Source organism: Camelus ferus, chromosome 16 (genome assembly GCF_009834535.1).
Source record: "Camelus ferus isolate YT-003-E chromosome 16, BCGSAC_Cfer_1.0, whole genome shotgun sequence".
NCBI classification, from domain to species: Eukaryota; Metazoa; Chordata; class Mammalia; order Artiodactyla; family Camelidae; genus Camelus; species Camelus ferus.
Genome location: NC_045711.1, coordinates 32,924,376 through 32,947,416, shown reverse-complemented (window position 1 = coordinate 32,947,416; position 23,041 = coordinate 32,924,376). Strand labels below are relative to the sequence as shown.

Below are 23,041 nucleotides of genomic sequence, written 5' to 3'. Positions count from 1 at the left end.
AAGCATAGACGCCAGGTGCACACGCACTTGTGTGTGTGTGTGTGTGAGCACTCCAGGTGCACGAGCTGGGATGTGGACATGAGGATGGGAGCACCGAGCCTTCCTGAAGGACTCAGCCCCATCTGGCCCTGCTCACCCACAATGGACAGGATGACAACCACGAAGTCAAAGATGTTCCAACCGATGGTGAAGAAGTACTGGCGCAGGGCGAACATCTTGAGCACGCACTCGCCCGTGAAGACGATGATGAAGACCATGTTGATTTTGTACAGGATATCCACCTTGAGCTCGCTCTGGTCGTCCGTCTCCACCATCATGGTGACCATGTTGAGGCAGATGAGGATCATGATCGTGATGTCGAATACCTGCTTTGTCACAAGGTCGTAAACCATGCCCTGGATCTTGTTCTGCAGCAGGGAAGGGAGTGCAGGGATGCACGTGGGGGGTGTGGGCAGCAGCAGTCAGGGCAGGACAGGGACCAGCAGGACAGGACAGCAGGACAGAGAGAGAGGGAGGTGGGGAGGGAGAAGGAGAGAGAGAAGGTGTCAGGGCTGGTGGTGGAGTTGGCCAGGGCAGGGAGGGGAGCCCCACCAGACAGGCCATTCCATGGGCTCTGTGGGCATCCTTCCTCACTCTGGGACCTTTCCTCCCATCAAGGTCCCCCAACAACACCTCATCCTTCTCCCAAAGTCACTGCTCCCTGGGGGGGCTGTGTGGACATCCTCCACCTCCCTCTTGGAGGGGACCTTGACCCAGAGGCCACCAGTGGAGGAGGTAGACATTAGGGGGCTGTGCAGGTCTGAGTAAGGAGTAAACCAATGGCCAGAGTTTATCAGGCAGCTGCTGCGTATGCATTAAGTATCTGTACAGTTACAAAGAGGCACCCCTCCCAGCAGCTGGACCCAACTTTCCTGTAGGTGGACCCAGCCTCATGCCAGGGACACAGCCTAGTGGGCAGAGCACAGACTGCATTTTGCCCCCTTGGCCCCCTTGAGCAGGAGCCTCATATAGGCTGCAGTGGGAGGGGCCTGGAAGGTTGGTACCTGGGGCCGGGGAATTGGCTTCTGGGGCTTCTTGGAGCCAAGCTTCTTCATGGCGTTATAGTATTTCTTCTGTTCCTCCGTCATGAAGATGTCTTTCCCTCCAAAGTATAGTGGGATGGGGCCCGTAAGTTTGGGGAAGTCCCCCTTCTTGGCTTCCAGGACTTCCCTACCTCAGGCACCACCCTTAAAGCAGCCCCCACCCCAGCTGAGGGGAATGGTGGGAAGGGGGAGGGGGACCTGGAGGGGACAGAGACAGGCAAGGGGAGGGGGGAGAGAGGAAGAGGAAGGGGGGCTGAGGGGTCCAGAGAGGGGAGACGAGGAGAGGGGAGTGGGTGGCAGACAGAGGGAAGGGGCCTCGCAGCCTGCTTTGGGCCACCTTCCATCAGCACCTTGTTGGGTCCCTGGAAGGGGCCAGCAAGTTAGGTGGCATGAACCTCATTTTGTAGATAAGGAAACTGAGGTTCAGGGCCATGTCTGAACCCAGGCTTGCTGCCTCAATCAGGCCACCGGTGACAGCAGAGTACTGAGGCAGCTTTTGTGAACACATGGAGGAAGGAGTGGACGAAGGGAGGGAGGAGGCAGGGGGCCAGGGTCGGATACTCATCTTCTTCTTCTGCTGGTTGAAGTTGTCGATGATGACACCAATGAAGAGGTTGAGGGTGAAGAAGGACCCGAAGATGATGAAGATGACGAAATAGAGGTACATGTAGATGTTCACCTCGTACTGCGGCTGCTCCCCCTGCTGCAGAGGCCACAGGATGGGATGGATTGCTGGGTGGGCTGAGGGTACATGCTGCCTGCTCCCTGCTCCCCGTTTCACAGTGGGCCAATCCACCCCTAGTCTGCAGGCCCTCAGGGGCTCCTGAGTAGGTGGTATGAGGTGGCGATGGGTTTGGAACCTCTCCCCTGGCTCACTCACCAGCCACATTGCAGAGACTCCACCCCCCCCACTTACCTCCCGGGAGTCCACGGCTGCATACATGATGTCCATCCAGCCCTTGAAGGTGGCCTAAGAGAGTGTGGTTGGGTGTGAGGAGAGGGGCAGGTCCTGGCTTCCATCATCCATGAGTTTCCCTCCCTTTCCCAGCCTGGTCCTCGCCAGAGGCTGCCTGCTCCGAGCCCCACTGGGCAGGCATCAGAGACCAGAGAGGTCTAAACACTACCTCAGGGTCCCACAGCCCTGGAGGCAGGTTGGGTGGCCCCCTAAAGAGGAGTGGCAGTGGGCTCAGGTACAATGAGAATGCAGGGGTACCTCCACCACCACCAGGGGCAGCAGGTCACACTCACCACCTGCAGGAGGGAGAGGTAGCCTAGACCCACGTTGTCATAGTTGACCTTGATGTTGAGCCAGCGGACCTGGCCTGTGTGCATCAGGCTCTCGCACTCAGATTTGTTGTTGACTTCGGAGATGTCGAACCTCTCGGAGGTGGTGGTATTCATGCAGTAGTAGAACTTGCCGGCAAACAGGTTGACACCCATGATGCTGAAGATGAGCCAGAAGATGAGGCAGACAAGCAGCACATTCATGATGGAGGGGATGGCTCCCAGGAGGGCGTTCACCACCACCTGGCGGCCGGGGATCGGGGTCAGTGTCTGAACTGCCCCCAGGCAGGTGGGGATACCCGGTCTCCTCTGGGAGAGGGCTCCCCATCCACACTAACCAAGGGACCAGGCAGATTTGGACCTTGCTACTCAGGGAGGGCTTCCTAGAGGGGGCCCGATCTGAGCCAAGCCTGAGGGAGAAGTCTGCTGGGCTTTACATGGCGGTAGGGGAGGAGGTAAGCAAGGAGGAGGGTAGAGGGTTGCCGGCCTGGTGGCTGAAGAGATCTCTCTGCTTGGCTGGAGCCATCAGCCCAGAGTGGTGGGCTGGGCTTCTCTGGAAGCAGCCCGGCCACGGGTCACCAGGCAGGAGACAAACACTCTTTCCTCGGCCCCCATAGGAAACTCAGTCCCCGTGACCCAGCCCCCTGCTTATCTGCTCACAGGAGTAGAGACACAGACACAGAAAAGAAGCCAGTAGGGTCTTTGAAGCTGTAGGACCCCTGGGACCGGAGCCCTGTGCCCCACCAGCTCTGGCCACCAAGGCCAACCTCATTATTTCAGGCTGGGCTAAATCTGAGAACTGTCTGTTTTCAAGGAGAAGCTGGTTCAGGACCTCCAGACAAAGTGGGTGGCACAGGCCTGGTGATGCCCAGGGGAGCTCTATTCCTGGCTGGGGCAACAACCAGCTGTGTGGCCATGGCCAGGTCATTTCCCCCCAGCTGGGGGCAGTGGGTCCCCGGCTCTGGGGATGGGAGGGCCCAGCACTGGATGGCCTCTCACATGAACATGAGGGAGCCCCCAGGCTGAGTGCCCTGCTGGCCTGCAACCAGCTCTTCATGGAGCTCTGTCCCTCCAGAGTGGGTCTTGTTCCTAACAGAGCTCCCTTGGCTGGGGAAGTCCCACTGGTCTTGCCCCAACCCTGTATTTACCTGTCACTTCCGCCCTCAAGGGCCTGAGGGAAGGGTGGGCAGGCTCAGAGCCCTGGGGGCCCCAGTCTGAGGCTGGGGAGGGACACCTATAAACCCACAGACCTGCTTTCCTTCCTCTCCTCTGGCCTGGGTGCCCTCAGGCCCCTCCTGGGAGCTGCTGCAGCCTCTACTGCCCCCAGTGGTGGCAGAGATGAGCTAAGGAGAGGGGCTGAGGGCAGGAATGGGCACTTGGCCTGGTGTGGGAGGATACCTGTGGGTCTCCAAATCTGGCCTTCAGCAGAGCCCTGGGCCCATGCCTCCCCCGGTGGTGGCCGGAGTACAGACACGCCCCCTGCACCTTGCCCTGCAGTGGCTGCTCCCTTAGTCCTTAGCCCTGCTTGGAATTCCCTTCAGCACCCACCCTCATGCCCTCGAATCTGGACAGTGCCCTCAGGGGACGCAGGGCCCGCAGCGTCCGCAGGGATTTGATGGCTCCCAGCTCCGAGTAGCCCAGCCAGTTGGCCACCAGACTGATGATAGAGACCTGTAAAGGGAGGGTGGGGTAGTCAGGGAGTGCAGGGCCTGACCAGGCTGCCTTAGGTCATTGGCCAAAAGGACAGCCTCCAGATTGGGCGGTGGGGCCAGGGGTGGGGCGGACTCACATCCACAATGAGGAAGTCGAGCCAGCACCAGGCGTTGGTAAAGTACACCTTGAAGCCGTAGGCCACCCACTTGAGCAGCATCTCCAAGATGAAGACATAGGTGAAGACCTTGTCTGCATACTCCAGGATGGTGCGGATGACTCGCCGCTGCTCGATATAGATGTCCTCGAAGGCCTGGGGGCACCAGAGGGGCGGGGTGACCGGGGCCCGGAGGCTGGGGCAGCAGCCACCCTGCCTGATGCTGCTGGTTCCCAGGAGTCTGGCACTGGGCCTGGGTTGTGGGGGGTCCAGGCTGGTGGCATCCCCTAGACTCCCCACACCCATCAAGGGGGTGAGCCAGTGAGTTTCCCAGTGCGAAGAAGCCCCTCGCCTCCTCTTTCCCAGGCCTAATCATAGTAACACTCAATAGTCTGCTGGGGGGGTCACAGTGACATATCCTGCCCCTCAACCCCACAGTCGCGGGGTCTTCCCCGCCTGCCGCCTGGTCGGGACCTGGTAACTGGGGATGCATGCAGAGTCAGAGCCCATCTGTCTCAAAAAAAAAATCAGTACATTCTACACCATATCCTGGAACCACTGGTGAGTTCTTTAGGATTCTGTGGGTTCGGGGCTGTCCAGGCTGCATCCCTCCCAGGGTATGGAAAGGAGGGAGCCCCAGGAGGTCTGCTTCAGGCATGGCCCCTGCCCGTGCCCGTCCCCTGGGGTGGTGCCTACCAAGGCTCCACTGCTGAGCAGGATCATGAAGACAATGAAGGTTTCGAACCAGTTGTGCTCGACAATCTTGAAGCAGGCCCTGCGGAGGGTCCACCACATCTTCCCTCGGCCCTGGGAGATGTCCACATAGAGGCAGGGAAAGCGTTGCACACAGGCTTGGGGAGGGAAGGCAGCAGGGGTACCACGTCACAGGCCTGGGGGCTGCCTTAGGACGCACAGTCAGCCTGTTCCTGACACCTGCCCAGGATGCCCACCCCCCAGACTAGGGGCCCCTTCTTCCAACACCTGTCTCTGGGTTCTCTGCTGCCAGTTGGAAATGGGTGAGAAGTAGGGCAGTCCAGCCCCACCCCTCACATGGGGGCCTCAGGCCCTCCCTCCACAGCCCACTCCAGCCATGTGTCACCCGCTGCCCGGGATGGACGTGCAGAGACACGTTCCAGAGCGCAGGGGTGCAGGCCACCAGCACAGGTAACCATCAGCTGTCCCCACCCTTCCCCACCTTGCCCAGGTAGCCTTCACTTTGCACAATCCAGGCCCTCTGGGTAAAATGTTCCTGAAGGGCTGGGCAGGCCTCTCTCTGGAAGATGAAGCCGGGGAGGAGGATGATGGTCTTAGAGCAGCCATTGCTCAGCACCTGCTTCATGCTGGCCACACTCAGGGCTCACAGGGGTTCTGCACAGCAGCCCACAGGGCTGACACTGCACACACTTGGGGTCAGGGGTCAGGGATTCAGAGGCATCCTCAGCTCTGACACTGCTTCCTGGGGTTGTATTCTCCTAGGGTGCAGCAAGGCAGGGTAGCATTAAGGGAAGGAGGCCCTGTCTGCTTTTGTGATGTGCGTGTCCCTGTGATGTCCCCAAGGAGGCAATGAGTTGGGGCTAGGGCTGTTCCCGCCTTGGGCCCTAGCCTGACCTGTCCCTTTTGGCGTCTGCTGCGCTCGGGGAGGCAAGTAGGGATGCACGTGTGGGCTCACCCTCCGTGAAGCACTCCTCAGGCTGCTCCCCATCAGGGTTCTCTTCGGCCTGCTCCTCGGGGTCCTCCTCGGGGGGCTTGTAGTCGGCAGTGCTGCAGACGGAGGAGTTCCCATCCAGGGGCTGCAGCGGCTTCTGCAGGGGCCACAGGGTCACATGACCCCTGGGTCCTCCCACCAGGTGGGGCCGAGGAAGTCAAGATGGGAGAGCAGAATGGAGAAGGGAAGGAGGGGACGAGGAGACTCATTCATCTATTCATTCATTCACTCAATTCATCCATTCATTCATTCACTCAATTCTGGATTATGGAGCCAGCACTGGGCCCTTTGCAGAAGAAGCACAGTGACTGAGGCAGCTGTGGTCCAGCTCTCATGGCCCTTAGGTTTGGAGTGGGACAGGGAGGAGGCTTAGGGAGGGAAGCGGGTCAGGATGGAGCTGGGGCTGCCACAGCCTGCAGATAATGGAGGATGGTGCCCCCAAGGTCTGAGCCTTTCCATCCTCAGGGCCTGTTTGGCTGAGGAATCCAGAAAGGATGGAAATTTTTCCATAGCAGAAGTTCCAGCCTGAGGCCAAGAGCACCTGATGGGAGTGGGGTCGGGCAGAGGTGGGGCTGGGGCTCCAGTTTGGCCAGGCCTCCCCCACCTCCTCCTGGTGCTATTCCAGGCCAGCCTCCTGGCCCCAGCTTCCACTCCTCAGGGGGCCCCTTCGTGGCTCAGGTGGTGGGGGGAGGCCCCTGAAAAGGAAGATGGACAGGGTAGGCTGGGGAGCAGCTCCCAGAATGGTGACCAGAAAACTAGGGAGGTCCCTGTGCCCAGCTGACAGAAAGGGAAACAGAGGCACCGGGTGTTAAGTCAGGCCGGGCACCCACTGAGCCACTTGCCCTGCTCGTTGCCTGTGCACCGCAACCCTCAGAGTCCCTGGGAGCCACGCTCGCTGCACCCCCCATACACACAGAGTCCTCAGAGCCTTGGCCCTGGGTGCTCTCCAGCCGTCCTCCACCTCTGCTCCTCTTACCGAGGTTGGTGCCACGTTTCCCAGGGTATTTATAGCTTGGCAGGCACCCAGCCCCCTGGTAAGTCAGCATGCCACGAATTTGGGGGGAATAAGGAGTCAAGAGCTTTCAGGCCAAAGTTTATTCAGGCTCTGGTGCCCAGCTAGGCCCAGGGCCATAGGGTGGGGGTGGGCAGGGGACCCTGTCCTAGCTTATGTGATAGTCCGTCCCCTGCCAGAGCTGGAGGGTGGGCGAGGGGCCTCAGAGTCAGCTCCCCTGAGAGGTCCAGGCAAAGCCCAGCCTCAGCCTGAGCTTCTGGGAGGCGACTGCCAGTTCTATGCCCACTCTCGTAGAGGAGGGGCATCTCAGCCCAGCAGCAGGTGCCCTGCACAGGCGGCCTAGGTGGCTCAGGGCTCCTGCTGAGGCTGCACACCAGCTCTCTGTTCTGATTGTACCCAAGGCAGGGGGCCCTTGACCCCTCTCCTCAGAGTCCTCAGCCCAGACCTGGCATTTTGGCCCATGCTTGGAGGTTGGCACCAGCCCCTAAACAGAAGTAGATGATAACGGCAAGGACTTGGCTGGGGTTTCAAGCCCAGAGCAGGATTAAGAGAGGCCTCGAGTTCCAGCCCTCGAGCTGAGGTGCCACAGGTAAGAACATCCTGTCCAAGAGCGCCACCTGGTGGTGAGAGGGGACCCAGGCGGAGTTGTGGGGCAGGAGTGAAGGGAGGGGCCTGGGGTATTAGGACAGGCAGGACAGATCAGAATAATTGTATTAGTAACAGTCCTAACAGTCACCATTCACAGAGCACTGACTATGTGCTTTGCACACAGCATCTCATCTAATGCTCACAGTAGTGCCACAAGGTAGATACCATTACCCCATTTTACAGATGGAGAAACAGGCTTAGAGAGGATGGGTGACTTGCCCAAAGTCACACAAAAATATGAAGTCGTGTCTGTGACCCTTGACCCCTCGAACCAGGCCCTGCGACGGGCTCACCTTGCCATCCTCAGGCTCTGAGAAAGTGTCAGTTTCCTCCTCCGTGGGCATCTCCAGGTCGGACTCCTCGGAGGCGATGGGCACGTGGATGGTCAGGTAGGGGTTGTTGATGAAGTTGAGGTGGTCTAGCTCGATGCTGGGGGGAGGGCCGTCAACCAGGCCCACGTGATTCAGGATGTGATTGTCCTTCTTGAGGTCCTTGTCACCTTCCTCGGGCGGCGGCTCCTTCTTCTCTTCCTCGGGGGCACTCTCCCCAGCCTCGCCGGCCTCGCCGTCCTCCCCAATCCCCCCGAGGCTCAGCATGATGTCCTTGGGGCTCAGGATCTTGCCATGCAGCAGCCCCATGAGGAAGGCTTTGGCGAAGCCGATGCCCCATGTGATGCGTGCGATGGCAATCTGCAGGTTGTTCATCTCGCCATCCTCGTCCGAGGCCGCCAGGCTATCGGCGCTGAAGGAGCTGAGCAGCAGGGCCAAGAAGAGGTTCAGGACCTGGGGAGCAGGGGGTGGGGGGATCCTGAGCTCAGCCTCTGGGCTCCTGAGGGTGCCACCTTCAGCCATTGCAAGGGTCCATGAGCCTCCCGATCAGACCTACCACGTGTTGGCCATCGATGAGGATGTCACCCAACAGAATCCTTACAACTGCTCATGGAGGTGAGGAGTGTTACCATCACGCCCACTTTACAGATGAGGGAACTGGGGCTTGGGTACATGATAGGACTCTGCCAACCAAGATGAAGGCAGGGTTTGGGGAGGCCCACAGGGTGACAGGGATGATTTCTGTGACTGTCCTCCACCTCCACTGCCAGGGGAAGCAGAATGAAAAACAGGGCTCATGCGTCCAAGCTTCCAGGACTTATTGGGAACCTGAATCTTTTGAGCCTTCTTCTCTCGTCTAAGTGGGACTCTTAATAGACCCTGTGCTCCCTGGTGCTCGGATATATGTCCCCTGTTGCTGTGGAAGGGGCATCTGACCTACTGCTATTCACCTCCTATTTTTCCTTTGGGGTTCTCTGCTCTACCTGGTCCTTTACTCTTATATCCCACTGAAAGGGACTTAAGAGGCTACTGATCTACCCCACTAACTTTATTTTCTATCAGACAGAAATTTGCTGAGCCCTTCCCACTGTGTGCAGGAGCAAATGGCCTCAGTTTGCTCCCAGCCCAGAGACAGACATGTGATCAAACACAATGCAGTGGGTTTGCATGGAAGTAGAGACTGGGGTGCCTGAGCTTCGAAACCATGCTGCTTGACCTTGAACCTCAGGTTACTAGCTATGTGTCCTGAGGCAAGTCATATCACTGCTCTGTGCCTCAGTTTCCTCATCTGTAAAATTGGGATGATTTCTGTGCCTACCTCCTCACGTTGTTGTGACGATTAAAAGGTCATACAAGTGGTGCACACAGTAGGCACTCAAAACATTTTGACTGTTATGTGTGCAATAGCAGAAGACTCTGCAAGGTACAGAGAGGAGTGCAATGAACTCCGAGGCCAGCTAAGCATTTTATTAATAAGGAAACTGGGTCCCAGAGAGGCGGAGTGACTTTCCCTAGGACACACAGCACATTCAGAACTAGCATCCAGGTTTCCAGTCATTGTACAACTTTAGAGGATAACATTTATTTAGACTACAATGTGAATGGCCACCCCAGAGTTTGCACAGTGCAGCGGCCCTGCCTTCCACAGCCCACACTCCAGGGCAGTGAGAAAGAAGGTGCAGCCTGGCTAGGGTGGGGGTCCTGGCTCCTGTCAGCCAGAGGCAGGTCTTACTCTGGGGGCCTGGGGCATGACTGGTGTGTGAGTGGATGTGAGGAATCAGGCCAACTGTACTGCTGTTTTCTATAGGACTTGAATATCCTCTGATTTGGGTATCTGCAGGCATCCTGGAACCAATCTCCCAAGATACCAAGGGGCGACTGCCTCCTTTGACTGTCTTCTCCACCTGTCTCACTACCTGCTTTTCACCAGTGTCCTCCAAGGTCTTTTTGTCATTGTCTTAACTATCATGTTGGCATAATATCTTTAAACTATGTATATTCTGTAATGTATATCTTTTCTCTCTGGGAAGATGTGCTGGGGGGATTCATTCCCATCTCCACGCCTTCTAGCTGCTTTTCTGCCTTTGCCCCCCACCAACATTTACTGATCTTTCTTTCCTTCTCTGGGGGGAGGTGTCCAGTTGCCAGAAACACATCTGAGATGGGAATTAGCTGCTCTCTGGGTCAGCAGGGTTTGCACACGGCTCCTGCCCAGGACAGAAATAGCTGCTTCAGGCAAGGCGTGGGGGGGGGGTTGGAGGGAAGGGGGGTGGACCTCATGTTTCCCCGGGGGGCTCTGAAGGGTGGGTTACCTATGACCTGGTCATTTCCTCTCCTTCACTGTAGCCCCAAGGAAGTGCTGGAGTGTCATGGATGCAGGGGACCTGGGTCCCCACACTCCCTGGCAGGTGTCCCAGTGCCCTCTGGCAGACACTTGCTTCCATGAGGCCTGGGAAGGTGGTGGGTGGGGACAGTGCCCAAGGAGCTGACAGTGCCACCTCCCTCAGCCGCTTCGCTCCCTTCGAGCAAAGTGGGAGAGCCACGGAGCTGGGCTGGAAAACAGTGTCAGTGGCATGTCTGTGTGAGGTTGGGGGAGGGGTGGGTGACACACAGAGCAGTTCAGTGCAGTGCAGATTGCTTGGGTTCAAATCCTGCACAGGCTACCAATGGACCTCCCTGAGCCTGTGCTTCCTCAGCTACAACAGAGACATACAGCAGCACGTCCATCCCTCATCAGGGATGGGGGTGGTGAGCATTGAGAAATCAACACAGAAAGTGCTCAGAACGCGAAATAAACATGAATAGAGGTCAGCTGTCAGCAGTGCTGTTGCTGATGCTGCCTTATGATGAGTGTCACTGCTGCCACTATTGATGCTGTTGTTAGTGGAGTTGCACAGACCCAGGTTGTTCTAGTCCGGGCTCAGTTTCACACTAGTTGTGCCTCCAGGGAGCACGGAGCCAACATTACCTGCCTCACAGGGTTACGGAGAGCCTTAGGGATAATACACGTAAAGCCCCTTGTGCTGGAACTGGCACAGGGCAGGAGCCCAACACTGGGGCAGGAGTGTGAAGATAGAGGCGGGTACCTACACTGCCACTGCTCCCAACAAGCCTGTGATGTTGGACTCCCCTGGCCTCGTGGGCCAAGCACATCACTAAGCACTTAAACATTTGTTATGTAATCGTTACGACCACCCAATGGAGTACATCACCGCCATCATTATCCCCATTTTCCTGATGAGAAAAACTGAGGCCAGAGAGAGTAAGTAACTTGCCCAAGGTTTCCTAGTCAGCAAGTAGCAAAGTGGGGGCCTAAAATGTTTTTGAGTTTACACACACACAGACAGAAACCCCCTGCAGGCCCTGTGAGTCACCCCCAAGCCCTTAAACTTGCCTTCACACACTTCTACTCAGAGTCTGCCACACACCACCCCCACTCCGAATCCTGCCCCAAAGTTCTGCTGGGGCATCTTCCCTCTCTCTCCCTGCTCCCCCAGCCCCGCATCCCAGGAACAGCCAGCCTGGGTTCTGCTGTCTAGCTGCCCCTGGGGGCTCAGGACTCCATCCCATGGTCCCCTTCTCAGTCGAGGTGACACCCCTGCCACCCATCCAACCCAGCCCCCAGCTGGAGCTCAGCGATATCTGAGAAGTGCTGACCCAGCAGCTCAAGGATTCCACCAGCCTTTGCGGAATGTGGGGACATGCGTCTTCCCACCCCCCTGTTGCCCAGGGCAGCGTTGGCCACTGCAGGGGGCAGCTGGGCCTGGCACTCCTGGCAGGGGTGACCCCCACCCGGAGAAGGGGAGGAGTCGGGTCAGGAGGGTAAGGAGAGATGCTTCCCCAGGCCCTAGCCACAGAAATTCTGGTCAGCTGGCCCACGGCCCCCAGCCCCTGCTTCTCATCTGCCCTTGCACCTCCTTCCCTGCACCATCTCCCACGCCAAGCCCGGAGCCACAGAAAGTAGCAGGATGGGTACAGTTTATGCCAACTCTGGTCCTCCCAATGCCCGGGGCCTGATTCCCAGGAAGGGAGGGTGAGAGGAGAGGAGAACAAGAGGCCCAGGAGTTCCCGGTGCCAACCCCTCCCTGGGCCTTCTTCTGTCACAGTCAGTCCTCCCGGCCACCCCATGAGGTGCCAACCATTCTTCCACGTGAAGTTAGAGAACCCAGCCAACCAGAAAGCAGTAATTAGTTCAAGGTCACACAGATGGTGAAGGAGCTGGGCCTGGAACGTAGTCAGTTTGACTCCAGGGATCATATTACTTTACCCAAAACACTAGGTTCCAACTGTGGTCCCTGGACCAGCAGCAGTAACATCTCAGTAACATGCCCCAGAATGCATGAGACATGCAGATTCCCAGGCCCCAGCTCAGAGCTGCTGCATCTGACTCTGGGGGACGGGCCCAGGAATCTAGATTTTGAGAAACCCCCAGGTGGTCCTTAATCAGGTTAAAATTTGAGAGCTGCTGGGTTAAATCACATACAGCTGCCATCTGGGGTTGGGGAGAGAGAGAAAATGGTCAAGTATCAGGGATTTCAAACAGTTCAACCTCGGAGGAAAAGGGCCCTTGGACGACAGCCTGATTTAAAGGAAATAAAGGCACAGGATAGGTTTGAACACTTGGATTTCCTGGGCGAGGGTGGGGGTGCCACCCAGCCAGCCTCACTCACCACCAGGTTGCCGATGACCATGACCATGAGGAAGACGGTGAGGCACATGGCCTGGCCGGCCACCTCCATGCAGTCCCACATGGTCTCGATCCACTCCCCACACAGGATGCGGAAGACGATGAGGAAGGAGTGGAAGAAGTCGTTCATGTGCCAGCGGGGCAGGCTGCAGTCCAAGGAGATCTTACACACACACTCCTTGTAGCTCTTGCCGAACAACTGCATGCCCACCACGGCGAAGATGAACACGATGATGGCCAGCACCAGCGTCAGGTTGCCCAGCGCCCCCACCGAGTTGCCGATGATCTTGATGAGCATGTTCAGAGTTGGCCACGACTTGGCCAGCTTGAAGACCCGCAGCTGCCGGGCAGAGGGGTGCAGGGGCCAGTGAGGCCCAGGGACTCCTGACCTAACCCCGAGGGAGCCCCATCCTTATGGGAGAAATAATGCTTTTGAGCAGCTTGAACCCCCCACCCCCTGAGGGATGCAAGACTTCAGTTTACCTCTCTGTTAAATGGAAATGCTCATAACCTACCACCCCATCCTCTTTGTGTGAGCCTTTCTTTCTTAAAGATACAGGCTAATGTATTTGCAAGTGAAATTAAATGTCAGGATTTGCTTTAACATACTCCCCCTACCATAAAAAGTTGGGGGACAGATAAAACAAGAGCTATAGAATGTTGATGGTTGTTGGAGCTGGGTGATAGGTACACAGAGGTTCACCTTACCTTCTCTATGCTTTGGTGGGTGCATGATAGGTCCCACAATAAAGTTAAAAACATAATAAAAGTGCTCCTATGGGGTGGTGGGAGAGACATTAATTCAGAGTTCCATTTCCACTACTGATGCGTTTTCTGAGCCTCAGCTCTCAGGTCTGCCCTACGGCTGCCCAAGGTCACTTAGTAGTCAAGTCCAAATGTCAGCTCCTGGACTGTCATTTTGGTCCTCCAGCAGCTCTGTGTAATAAGGGGAAGGACAATTTTCTCCCTATTTCCAGTAAGAAAGGCTCTGAGAGGTGAAGTGGTGCCCACAAGGGCAGGGGGTCCTCACTTCCAGCCCTCTGGCTTCTTGGGGGTTTCTCCACCTATCCTCTGAGCATCCCCACCCCACCCGACCCCTCCTCAGCCCGGGTCCCGGGTCCTGGGTCCTCACGCACCAGACGGAAGGAGCGGAGCACGGACAGCCCCTGCACGTTGGCCAGGCCCAGTTCCACCAGGCTGAGAGTGACGATGATACTGTCAAAGATGTTCCAGCCCTGCTGGAAGTACTCATAGGGGTCCAGGGCGATGAGCTTCAGTACCATCTCAGCCGTGAAGATGCCCGTGAAGACCTGTGGGGTGGGGTGCAGTCCCCGTCACAGAGCCTCGGGGGCACAAGAGTCTCCCGCCCTATTCCCACCTCCTGGCAGAGCCCAGGGGCTCAAGGGGAGGGCGGAAGAGCCCTGAGGTGGGTAGGCAGGTGTGTGTACGTGAGTGAGGAGCAGAACGGCCATGCCACAGGGCAGACCGGGTACCATCTAGAGCCCAGGACCCATCTGCTCCTGGCCTTGTGACCATAGGCCAGTCACTTGACTTCCTGGGGCTTCACCCCAATCATAATATTCATCACTCACAGAGTGCTATGTGGCTACGACCTCAGCAGTATCCCGATCTCTCTGAAGCTGGGCAAGATTATCACGCTTGTCCCAGAGATGAGAAATTGAGGCTCAGAGCAGTCAGCGGCAAGCTCTCGGTCATGTGCCCATATGGGAATGAGTCAGGTCTCAAACCCAGATCTTGGGGTGCTTAGTACAGTCTCTTGTCTCTACACCCTATAGCCTCTCTACCCTGGTTGGTGGGGGTTCCAGGACTCAGAAAATTTTGGTGGACTCAGAAGTCTAGGGCAGGGGCCAAAAGCGGATGAAGTTGAGGATCAGTGAGAAGCCAGAGCTGATCCCTGCAACCCCCTGACTTGGAGTTTGAGGGCTGCAGAGCCCCTGAAAGCTCCCTAGGCAGGGCCCCCCCTCCTGCCGGGCACCAGCTGCCCCGGGTCCACAGCCTGCCCAGACACATACTGAGCCCCGCCCAGGAGTTGTCCCGGCCATAGCAGGTGCCCAGACAGCAGCAGAGTGTGGGCAGGGGGTGGGCAGGCGGCGGGCCGGGCCCATCACGCACACCCCAGCAGCTGCGCCTCGAGTCCAGAGTGTACCCTTGTCCCTCCAGCCCAGCCTGGCCACGGCTGCCTGGGGCATCTCCATGGGATAAACGTGCTTGCCTCGCAGGCTGGGGAGTCTGGGGTCTGATTCCTGTGCCACCCACCCAGTCCTCGTCCTGCTCCAGGCCCCAAGTCTTCCACTCTCTAGGCTCCCCTCGGCCTCAGGGGAGGGGGAGCATCTTGCCAATCTGCCAACTGGGAAAGACTGTGGAAGAGAATTGGGAAGGGTGGGGCAGGGCTGGAGGAGGAGGCGGTTTTTTCCCTTTGTCAGGCTCCACCAGGGCTGCAACGAGGTGATAATGCTCCTAATGGGCAGGGATAAGCAGGCGGATCAGTGAGTGTCAACAATAGTGGGGCAGAAAGGGCTGGAGAGGGGAGCTGGCCTGGCCATGCTGGAGAAATGGCAGCAGCCAGGGGTGGGGCTGGGCCTCCAGGGTGAGCCAGTGCCTCTTGGGCCCAGGTTCCCGGGGCTCTATGTCCCCACTTCCAAGTCCCCAGTCCCTCTTAGGCCCACAACAACCTCTGAAAGCGGGGAGACTTGGTATCCAGCCCCTTTCCCACCTCCATGCTCTCACTCCCCCATCTCTGCCTGCAGGGCATGGCCTGCACACCAGAGCCCCTGGAGTCCTGATCTTAAGAAGTCCAGCACCTCATCCCCACTGTCTCTGCCCCCAAATACCCTGAAACCCAAATTCCACCTCCCATCGATCACCCCATGTACCTCCCTGTACATCAACTCATGCCCCCATATGTGGGAAAATAACCCCAGTCTGTCCCCGTACACCCCCTAATAGTGCCCCCTATTTCCATACAGCCCATCAGGCCCTGTGGCCCCTCTCCCATCCTGCCCGGGAAGGACCACCTCCCCATGTCCTGTCCCTACCAGGTTGCCCACGCTGAGCACTCTGTCGAAGTCCTCGGTCATGGGGTAGTGCTCCATGGCCATGAAGAGGGTGTTGAGCACGATGCAGATGGTGATGCCCAGGTCAACGAAGGGGTCCATGACGATCAGGTGGATGATGTTCTTGAACTTCACCCACGGGGTGCAACAGTTCCATATGAGCACTGTGTGGGAACACTTGTACCACCACGGTGGGCACTTCTGGTGGGCCTCTTCCAGCTCTGGGAGTTGGGCGGAAACATACACCTGATGAGGATCCCCCCTCGTGTGCTCCTTCCTCCACCTAGATCTTTGGTCCCACCCTCCAAGCCCCGCCCCTTAGAGTACCACATCTCAAGCCCTGCCCCCTCATGGAGGCCTAGTCCAAGCCCTGCCTCTCAGCGGGTCACCTTCAAGACCCACCCCTAGACCCCGCCTACATGGCCCCACTCCTCAATGCTCCGCCCCCAAAGCACAATCCCTTAGAGCTCTGACCCTCAAAAGCCACGCCCTCAGCAGTCTTACCCCAGGCTCCTTCTAACAATGCTCTACTACAACTCCACCTTCCTGGCAAACCCCCTCCAACACCCGGGCTCCTCTCCTGACCTCCATCTCCTACCCATGGCTCAGGGCTGCGATCCCAGCAGGGGAGACACCACTGTGCCTGGGCCTGAGGGTTGGGTCCCAGTCCCACCTGCCACTGACCAGTGCCGCTCGAGAGTCCCTCTGAGAGCTCTCCCTCCCACTGCCAGTATACGGCCCCTCTAAGACTGTCCCCAGCCAGTCCTTCCTTTCCCACAAGGTAGCTTTCTGGAAACATTCCCTGTTCTGGTCACTCCAGCTCCGAACCCTGGGGCTCTGTAAGGCCTATGGGTGAAGCTGCCTCTCTTCCTGGTCTTCCAGGCCTCTGCTGCCTGTGGGAGTTCTCAGCCTAGGTGAGATCTCATTTAATTACCACCTGAGATGGTATTTAGTATTTAGGAGATGAGTATACTAGTGCCCCCATGTCATATATGAGGAAAGGGGGCTGGAGTTGGGGGCAGCCCCGTGGAGACCTGGGTGTGAGTGCCTGACTGGGACACCCCAGGGGTGGGGATGGCTAACCCTCACCCCCATCCAGGAATTAGTAAACTGGACCTCTCAAAGGCTGCAGATTCTGGTCTGACAGCAACACCCCAACCCGAACCCAGGTGCTCCAGCAGCTGCCTCAAAATGTGTCTGAGGCCCAAAACTCCTCACAACAGTCCCAGCAAGGGCAGTGTGGAGTGACCTCCTTGGCCAGCTCTGTCCAGAATCCCTGGGGCGTATTCTGGTAGGGCACATAGACACCTGGGTGCTTGTCACACAAGGTCAGGGAAAATGGAGCCCTCTAGAGATTGGCGAAGTCCTCCAGGCCAATCCTGGAACAAGAAGCCTTGGGAGGGGACCAGATCCCTTCTAGGCCAGATTTCCTTGCTTCCTCCCTTCCTCCTCCTCTCTCCTTCCCTCTCATCCATCCATATACCCATGTCTCTTCCTATTTATTCACCTTTCAGCCCAGCAACCCACCTACCCATCCATCTACCGACCCACCCACCTATCCACCCACCCACCCATCCATCCATCCATCCATGTGTCTATCCACCCTCTCCTCATTACCTTATCCTATCTCTTCCCGAGGCATGAGGGGCAGCATGGGAATTTGGAGGAGTCTATGATTCTATCTGGGCAGAGTCTGGTCTTTGACCTTTAACTTTTACCCAGAATATATTTGAGGAGCACAATCTCCAGTTTCCGGAACACTGGACCTTCCTGGTTAGTATTATTATCCTGTCTTTCCCCATGGCCTTGGCAGCCCCCAGGGCCCTCCCGGAAGCCCCCAGTTCCCACAGCAGCCCAGCCTTGCAGCCAGAACTGGGGCAGGTTAAGCCAGAACTATATTTATCACAGCCATTTCTTCGATGCCAATATTAAGTTACTGTCCTGAAGCTGGGCCCAGCCAGGCAACCCCCTTCCTCATCCACCCTGAGAGTAGGATGGGGATGGGGAGGTCGAGCACTCACCTTCCATAGCGCCTGAAACACCACTGTCTGCGCTGCAGCTCGGTCTCAGGGGCCCCTTCTCCCCAGCCGATGTGTCCAGGCTGCCATTGCAGTCTTTGTTGTGGGCTGGGTCCCCATCTGCATCCCCAATTTCCAGAGCCTGGGCGGCCTTGGCCTGTGGACCAGCAAGGGTGATGGACATAAAGTCCATCTCTGAGCCATGGGGATGGACAATGGACTCTCCAAGCTTCTTCCTGAGTCCTTCAGGCTGAGGCCCCTTTATCTGGCCTGTGCCCAGCCTAGTGTAGGTAGGGGTGGCAACCTCAGTGGTGGTGGGGGTGACAGGGTAGGGATCAAAGGACTCTTCTCTCTCTGAAACCTTGATGGACCCTGAGCTTCATGAGATGATGGGTGATGGGCAGCTGCTCCCTAGGGACTCATCAGAACCCACCTCGCCCCCAGCATGGACCTAAACCCTGCCCATGAGAATCATAAGACCATTTGAGCTGGATGGCTACTTCAGGTTTAACTACTCCAGATTCCTTGTTATATATGGGGAAACTGAGGCACTGAGCTGCAAAATACTTTGTACTGCCTGGATGCCTCCCACCCAACCAGAGCTCCAGCATGGGCCCTCCCCGGCCTTGCAGCCCCTACCCCGTGCCTCTCCCACACCCTCGGCCTCCTCTTCCTGAGTCCAGACCTTCTCCTGCTCCTCCTGCTGCTTTTTGAATTTCTCCAGCATCTGCTGAAACTCTTCTTCTTTCTCCTGGTCCTCAGCCAAGGTGGCCTCGTTTTGCTCAGCGTAGGCCATGGCCACCACTGCCAGGATCAGGTTGATGAGGTAGAAGGAGCCCAGGAAAATGATGACCACGAAGAAGATCATGTAGGTCTTGCCAGCTGCTCGAAGGGTCTGGGGGAGGGAGAGGAAGCATCACAGAGCACCCTGCCTGCTTTCACCCACACCCATCGCCCCAAGAAGAAAACAGAGAGGGCGCCTCACAGAGTCTGGCGATCTGAGAGCCTCTGAGGCAGGGTGTGGCCATCCTTGGCAGGCTAAGCCACCTCCTGGGGAGCTCCAAAAGATATACTTGGGGTCCAGACTTTCCTTGTCTCCTGGCTCAGAGAGCCCTGAGAACCCCAGCCAGACATCTTGAGATAGAGAACCAGGATAAAAAAATAGTAAACATAGGCTTTGGGGGTCAGCTTGAATCCTAGCTTTCCCACAGTGCCTGGCACCTAGCTAGAGCTCAGCAAGTAATATCTATTATTATTACTATTACTGCTATTATCATTAACATCATCAGTGTTAGAAACATCACCAGAGACCAGAAGGCACTGTCTGTGGCTCCAGACTCAACCTGCCTGCCTGCAAACAGTGGAAGCTAAATAACTGTGTATGAGCAGAGTTGGATTCTAAGCTGTCCTACTGATTACTGTGAGGCCTGGGAGTCTGTGCTGGGCCCAGATCTCAGCTCCTAAGGCAAAGAAGGAAAAGGAAGGAAAGGCTGGGCTCACTTCTGGCCGGGGGCCCAGTGTCACAGGGCTCCGAGACCCGTATGGAGTGGTATGGAGGGGATCCCATGGAGGAGACGGCCGTGTTAGGAGCCCTGCCAAGCCCTGAGGAAGCCGTGGAGATGGGGGGAGGTGGCTGTAGGGCTGATGGGCGGGGTGGGGGTTGGTGCTGTACCAGCTGGAAGAGGTTCTCCCAATAGTCCTGTGTCATGAGGCGGAAGAGGGCCAGGAAGGCCCAGCTGAAGGTGTCATAGCTGGTGTAGCCATAGTTGGGGTTCCGCCCGGCCTTGATGCACTCGTAACCCTCGGGGCAGTGCCTGGGGATAGGATGGGGACTGGTTTTAGGGAGAAAGGAGAGCTCCAGGTAGGGGATAGGTGGGGGTACCCCAAGACAAAAACATCCTTCAGTCTTGTCTGTGTCCCGAAAACAGGAAAGCGTTCCACCCATGCCCATGAGTTTTCTTTGTATTTCCATCTACCCCAGGTCCTTGTCCCTAATCAAATCACTCCCCCATCTTCCAACACCCATGGGGCACCTTTCCTCACCCCACCCCCTAAATCACTCACCCAGCATCGCTGCCATTCCCACAGAGCAGGGCGTCGTTGGAACCCTCCAGGAAATAGAAGTTCCCTTTGGGAGTCAAAGGCCAAAAAAGGAAGTATGTCACCATGTGGACACTGTGGGCACAGTACCCATTGCACACCTGTGGACACGTCTGTGTGCAGTGGGGGCCACATGCACTAAATGGATGTTCTCTGAGGGCCCCTTCCCTCTCCTTTAAGGGCAGCTCCAAGTCCCAAGGTCTCTGAGTGGATACATTTGGGTGTCAGCTCAGTGCCTAGTGTGGGATGCGGCCGGGGCACAGGGGGAGATGTGGGGTGTGGGGAGAGCATGCGTGGATGTGTATGGGGCTACTGTGTACCAGGGCAGGACCCCTGACTAAGGGGTGAGTGGCAGACAGAATCCTGGGTGCCAGGTGCCACTTTCTAATCTGCCAGATGGCACTGTGTGGACTCATGGCGGCTATACGAGACTGTGTCTTGTGTGTGTGCCTGTGAAGTATGGGGATGTGAACAGGATGTGGGTGTACGGGTGCCTGGTGGTGGCCCCGCCAGGGTGCGGGCACGTGGTGTGACGGAGAAGAACAGGCAGTGTGTAGGAGAGGGAATAGGGACTATGGATTGTTGCTTTTTATAGCAAACGTTTCAGGATTTTCAAAACAATCTGGCATTTGTTGTTACACAAAGCATTTGAGAAGGGTACTGTTGTCTCCATTTTATAGGTAAAGATGCTGAGGGTCAGGGCAATGAAGTGACTCATCAGAGGTTACCCAAGCTGATAAGTGATGGATTTATCTCAGGTCTCCCCCATGCTCTTTATCTCACAAGAGGCTGCTGTGCGGGCTGGGAAAGACCCCACTGGCCCCCCACCCTCATGCTTACCTTCATCATTGATGTAGGCATCCCAGTCAAAGGTATAGTTGCTGGCCCAGCTCTCCTGGCTGTTCCAGGTGTCATTGCCGTACCAGGTGTCATTGCCGTACCACGTGGTGTTGGTGTCATTGAAGGGCGGGGGCCAGCGCACACACTTGTGCCGCAGGTTTCCCATGAAAAGCTGTAGCCCCACCAGGGCAAAGACACTCAGGCAGAAGACGGTGAGGATCATCACATCCGACAGCTTCTTCACTGACTGGATCAGGGCCCCCACGATCGTCTTCAGCCCTGACCACAGAGAGGATAAGAGCATGGGGATGGGTGGGGCAGGGGATAACTCACTGACTTCGCTCCCCTGAGCCTTTGCCTACTCTGCCTTCTTCAAGCCTTGACTTACTTGGGGCTTCCCTGAAGCCTTCCCAAATTAGCCCCGTTCTTCTCTGATTACATTCTCAATCTGGAGCCTTCAAATGGCCACAGAATCTCAGCCACTAGAAGAATGGACTACAAAGAATGGACTTCACAGGGGGTGGCCTGACTCAGAGCAACACACAGGCTTATTGGGGAGCTTCACACGTGTTGCTCAGTCAGCACTCCCCAAGTTTGTTCCTTAGAACACTAATCTGGCAAGCTGTGCCTTTAACAAAACGAGTTCAGTCGTGTTTGGGAAATGCTAAGCTCTGTAGTTCCCTCTTGGAGAGTCCATATGCAGATTATCCTATCAGAGGCTCTGAAAAGTCCTACAGAAACAAACAAAATCTTTCATATGATGTTTCCTTTTTAAAATTTATTTTATTATAATTTTTTAATACTCTTTCCTTATTGACCACAGAGCTTTCTAGCACTGGGACTTAATTTCTCCTCCTCCCCGAGTCTATTCTCCATACCTTTTCAGATCATCTTTCCCTCATTTAATGAGCCTTCTCCAGTTTCTCCACATGTTTTTTTGAGGCTCTGGATGAGCCAGATTCTATTTACTTCATGCTTTTTGATGCATTACTTTGGAACTGCACTGGCCTTGTTGCTCAGTGGGTATGTGGCATGCTCCTTACTGAGCCCTCAGGGCTGGGACTTTCCATCCCTGATTCCCTCTGTCCCTCTCAGGTGGAGGTTTCTGCTTATTTCACTTGCCAGGCATGGTTCTAAGTACCTTATCACTATCAAGGCTTTGAATCCTCATAACAACCCCATGAATGGTACTGTTATTATCCACATTTTACAGATACGGAGACTGAGGCAGACAGGGTAAGCCACTTGCCCAAGGTCAAAGTTAGGAAGTGGTGGAGGTGAGAATTGAACCCAGGCAGTCTGGCTGCAGAGTCTTTGCTCTAATCATCTTGCTATGCTGCCCCTCAAACACCCATCCTCCCACCTGGGACCTCTTCTCTCTGGCCACAAGTTTCCCTCTGTGTCCAGGCTTTGGTGTGGGTCCTACTCCGCCTGGGAGGGTTGTGACCTGGGTCAGGCTCCCAGAACTTGAGTGTCAGGGTCCAGGCCTGGGCATGGGGGGTTCCTGCTCCTCCCCAGTACCTGGGATGACCGTGATGGTTTTCAGGGCCCGCAGCACCCGGAAGGTTCTCAGGGCTGAGATGTTGCCCAAGTCCACAAACTCCGTCAGGTACCTGGGGAGGGGTTGGGGTGAAGGCTGTGTCAGAGCCGAGGGATGGTGGGGTGATAGGGCAGAAGCCACAGCTTTTCCGGGTTCAGAAAGAGGACTTCCAAGGAATCCTTGTAGTTGGGGTTACCATGGCGGTGTGGTGGGATAGGTCAGATACCCCAAGATTCCTATCAGGGCCTGAGAGGTGGGGAAGTCAGTGCAGAGCTTTGCTGAGGAGTAGGGGTGACAAGGGTAGCCCAGCTCTTCCTGTGGGTGAGGGCCTGAGGGCCTGGGACCCAGGGCTGCTGTGTGTACGTGGAGGGGCCCGGGACAGCCTCCAAGCCAGACCCTGGGGGATGGCAGCTCCTAGAAGTATGCAGCTCACCGTCTGCATGCCCGACCCGCGGCCCTGCGGTCCACCCTCTGAGAGGGTCAGCCCACGCAGTTGCCCTCTTTGAGGCCTGGCCCTCTCCCCTCCCTGTTGTCAGTCTCAGGATGCCCTTGGGGCCTTGCTCACGCCATCATGATGACACTGAAGTCCAGCCAGTTCCAGGGGTCCCGGAGGAATGTGAAGTCATCGATGCAGAAGCCTCGGGCCAGAATCTTGATGAGGGACTCAAAGGTGTAAATCCCTGTGAAGGTGTACCTGGCGAGCAGAGGGCCGGCCAGGTCCAGGCCTGTCACGCCTGGGTTGGGGTGTGGGTGGCCATGACGGACCTCATGGGAGGGAGGGCACAGAAATGACATATGCCACCCAGGGGGCTGAGGACATTGGTGAGAGTGTGTGCCCCACCCCAGGGGCTTAAAGTGTTGATGGGGTGACAGTGACAGTGTTTGTCTCCTGGGAAGACAAGAGCAGGGTCACTC

The 23,041-nt window shown here is 56.7% G+C and overlaps 1 protein-coding gene across 2 annotated transcripts in view; it reads right to left on the bottom strand.

The window, feature by feature from the left end:
* The window catches only part of SCN4A (sodium voltage-gated channel alpha subunit 4), a 41,388-nt gene that overhangs the window by 3,898 nt on the left and 14,449 nt on the right, over positions 1-23,041 (bottom strand). For both annotated transcript variants that reach the window (XM_006177405.3, XM_032457086.1), the window contains 20 exons: positions 22,692-22,820; positions 22,108-22,199; positions 20,587-20,865; positions 19,711-19,774; positions 19,319-19,460; positions 18,332-18,541; positions 17,650-17,803; positions 15,611-15,849; positions 13,691-13,864; positions 12,538-12,894; positions 7,832-8,320; positions 5,843-5,975; positions 4,870-5,024; positions 4,156-4,329; positions 3,915-4,037; positions 2,331-2,609; positions 1,999-2,052; positions 1,648-1,785; positions 1,044-1,148; positions 137-407 (listed from right to left, as the gene is read on the bottom strand). In XM_006177405.3, coding sequence (XP_006177467.2) covers positions 137-407; positions 1,044-1,148; positions 1,648-1,785; positions 1,999-2,052; positions 2,331-2,609; positions 3,915-4,037; positions 4,156-4,329; positions 4,870-5,024; positions 5,843-5,975; positions 7,832-8,320; positions 12,538-12,894; positions 13,691-13,864; positions 15,611-15,849; positions 17,650-17,803; positions 18,332-18,541; positions 19,319-19,460; positions 19,711-19,774; positions 20,587-20,865; positions 22,108-22,199; positions 22,692-22,820 — 3,761 coding nt within the window. The remainder of the gene's footprint in view (positions 1-136; positions 408-1,043; positions 1,149-1,647; positions 1,786-1,998; positions 2,053-2,330; positions 2,610-3,914; positions 4,038-4,155; positions 4,330-4,869; positions 5,025-5,842; positions 5,976-7,831; positions 8,321-12,537; positions 12,895-13,690; positions 13,865-15,610; positions 15,850-17,649; positions 17,804-18,331; positions 18,542-19,318; positions 19,461-19,710; positions 19,775-20,586; positions 20,866-22,107; positions 22,200-22,691; positions 22,821-23,041) is intronic.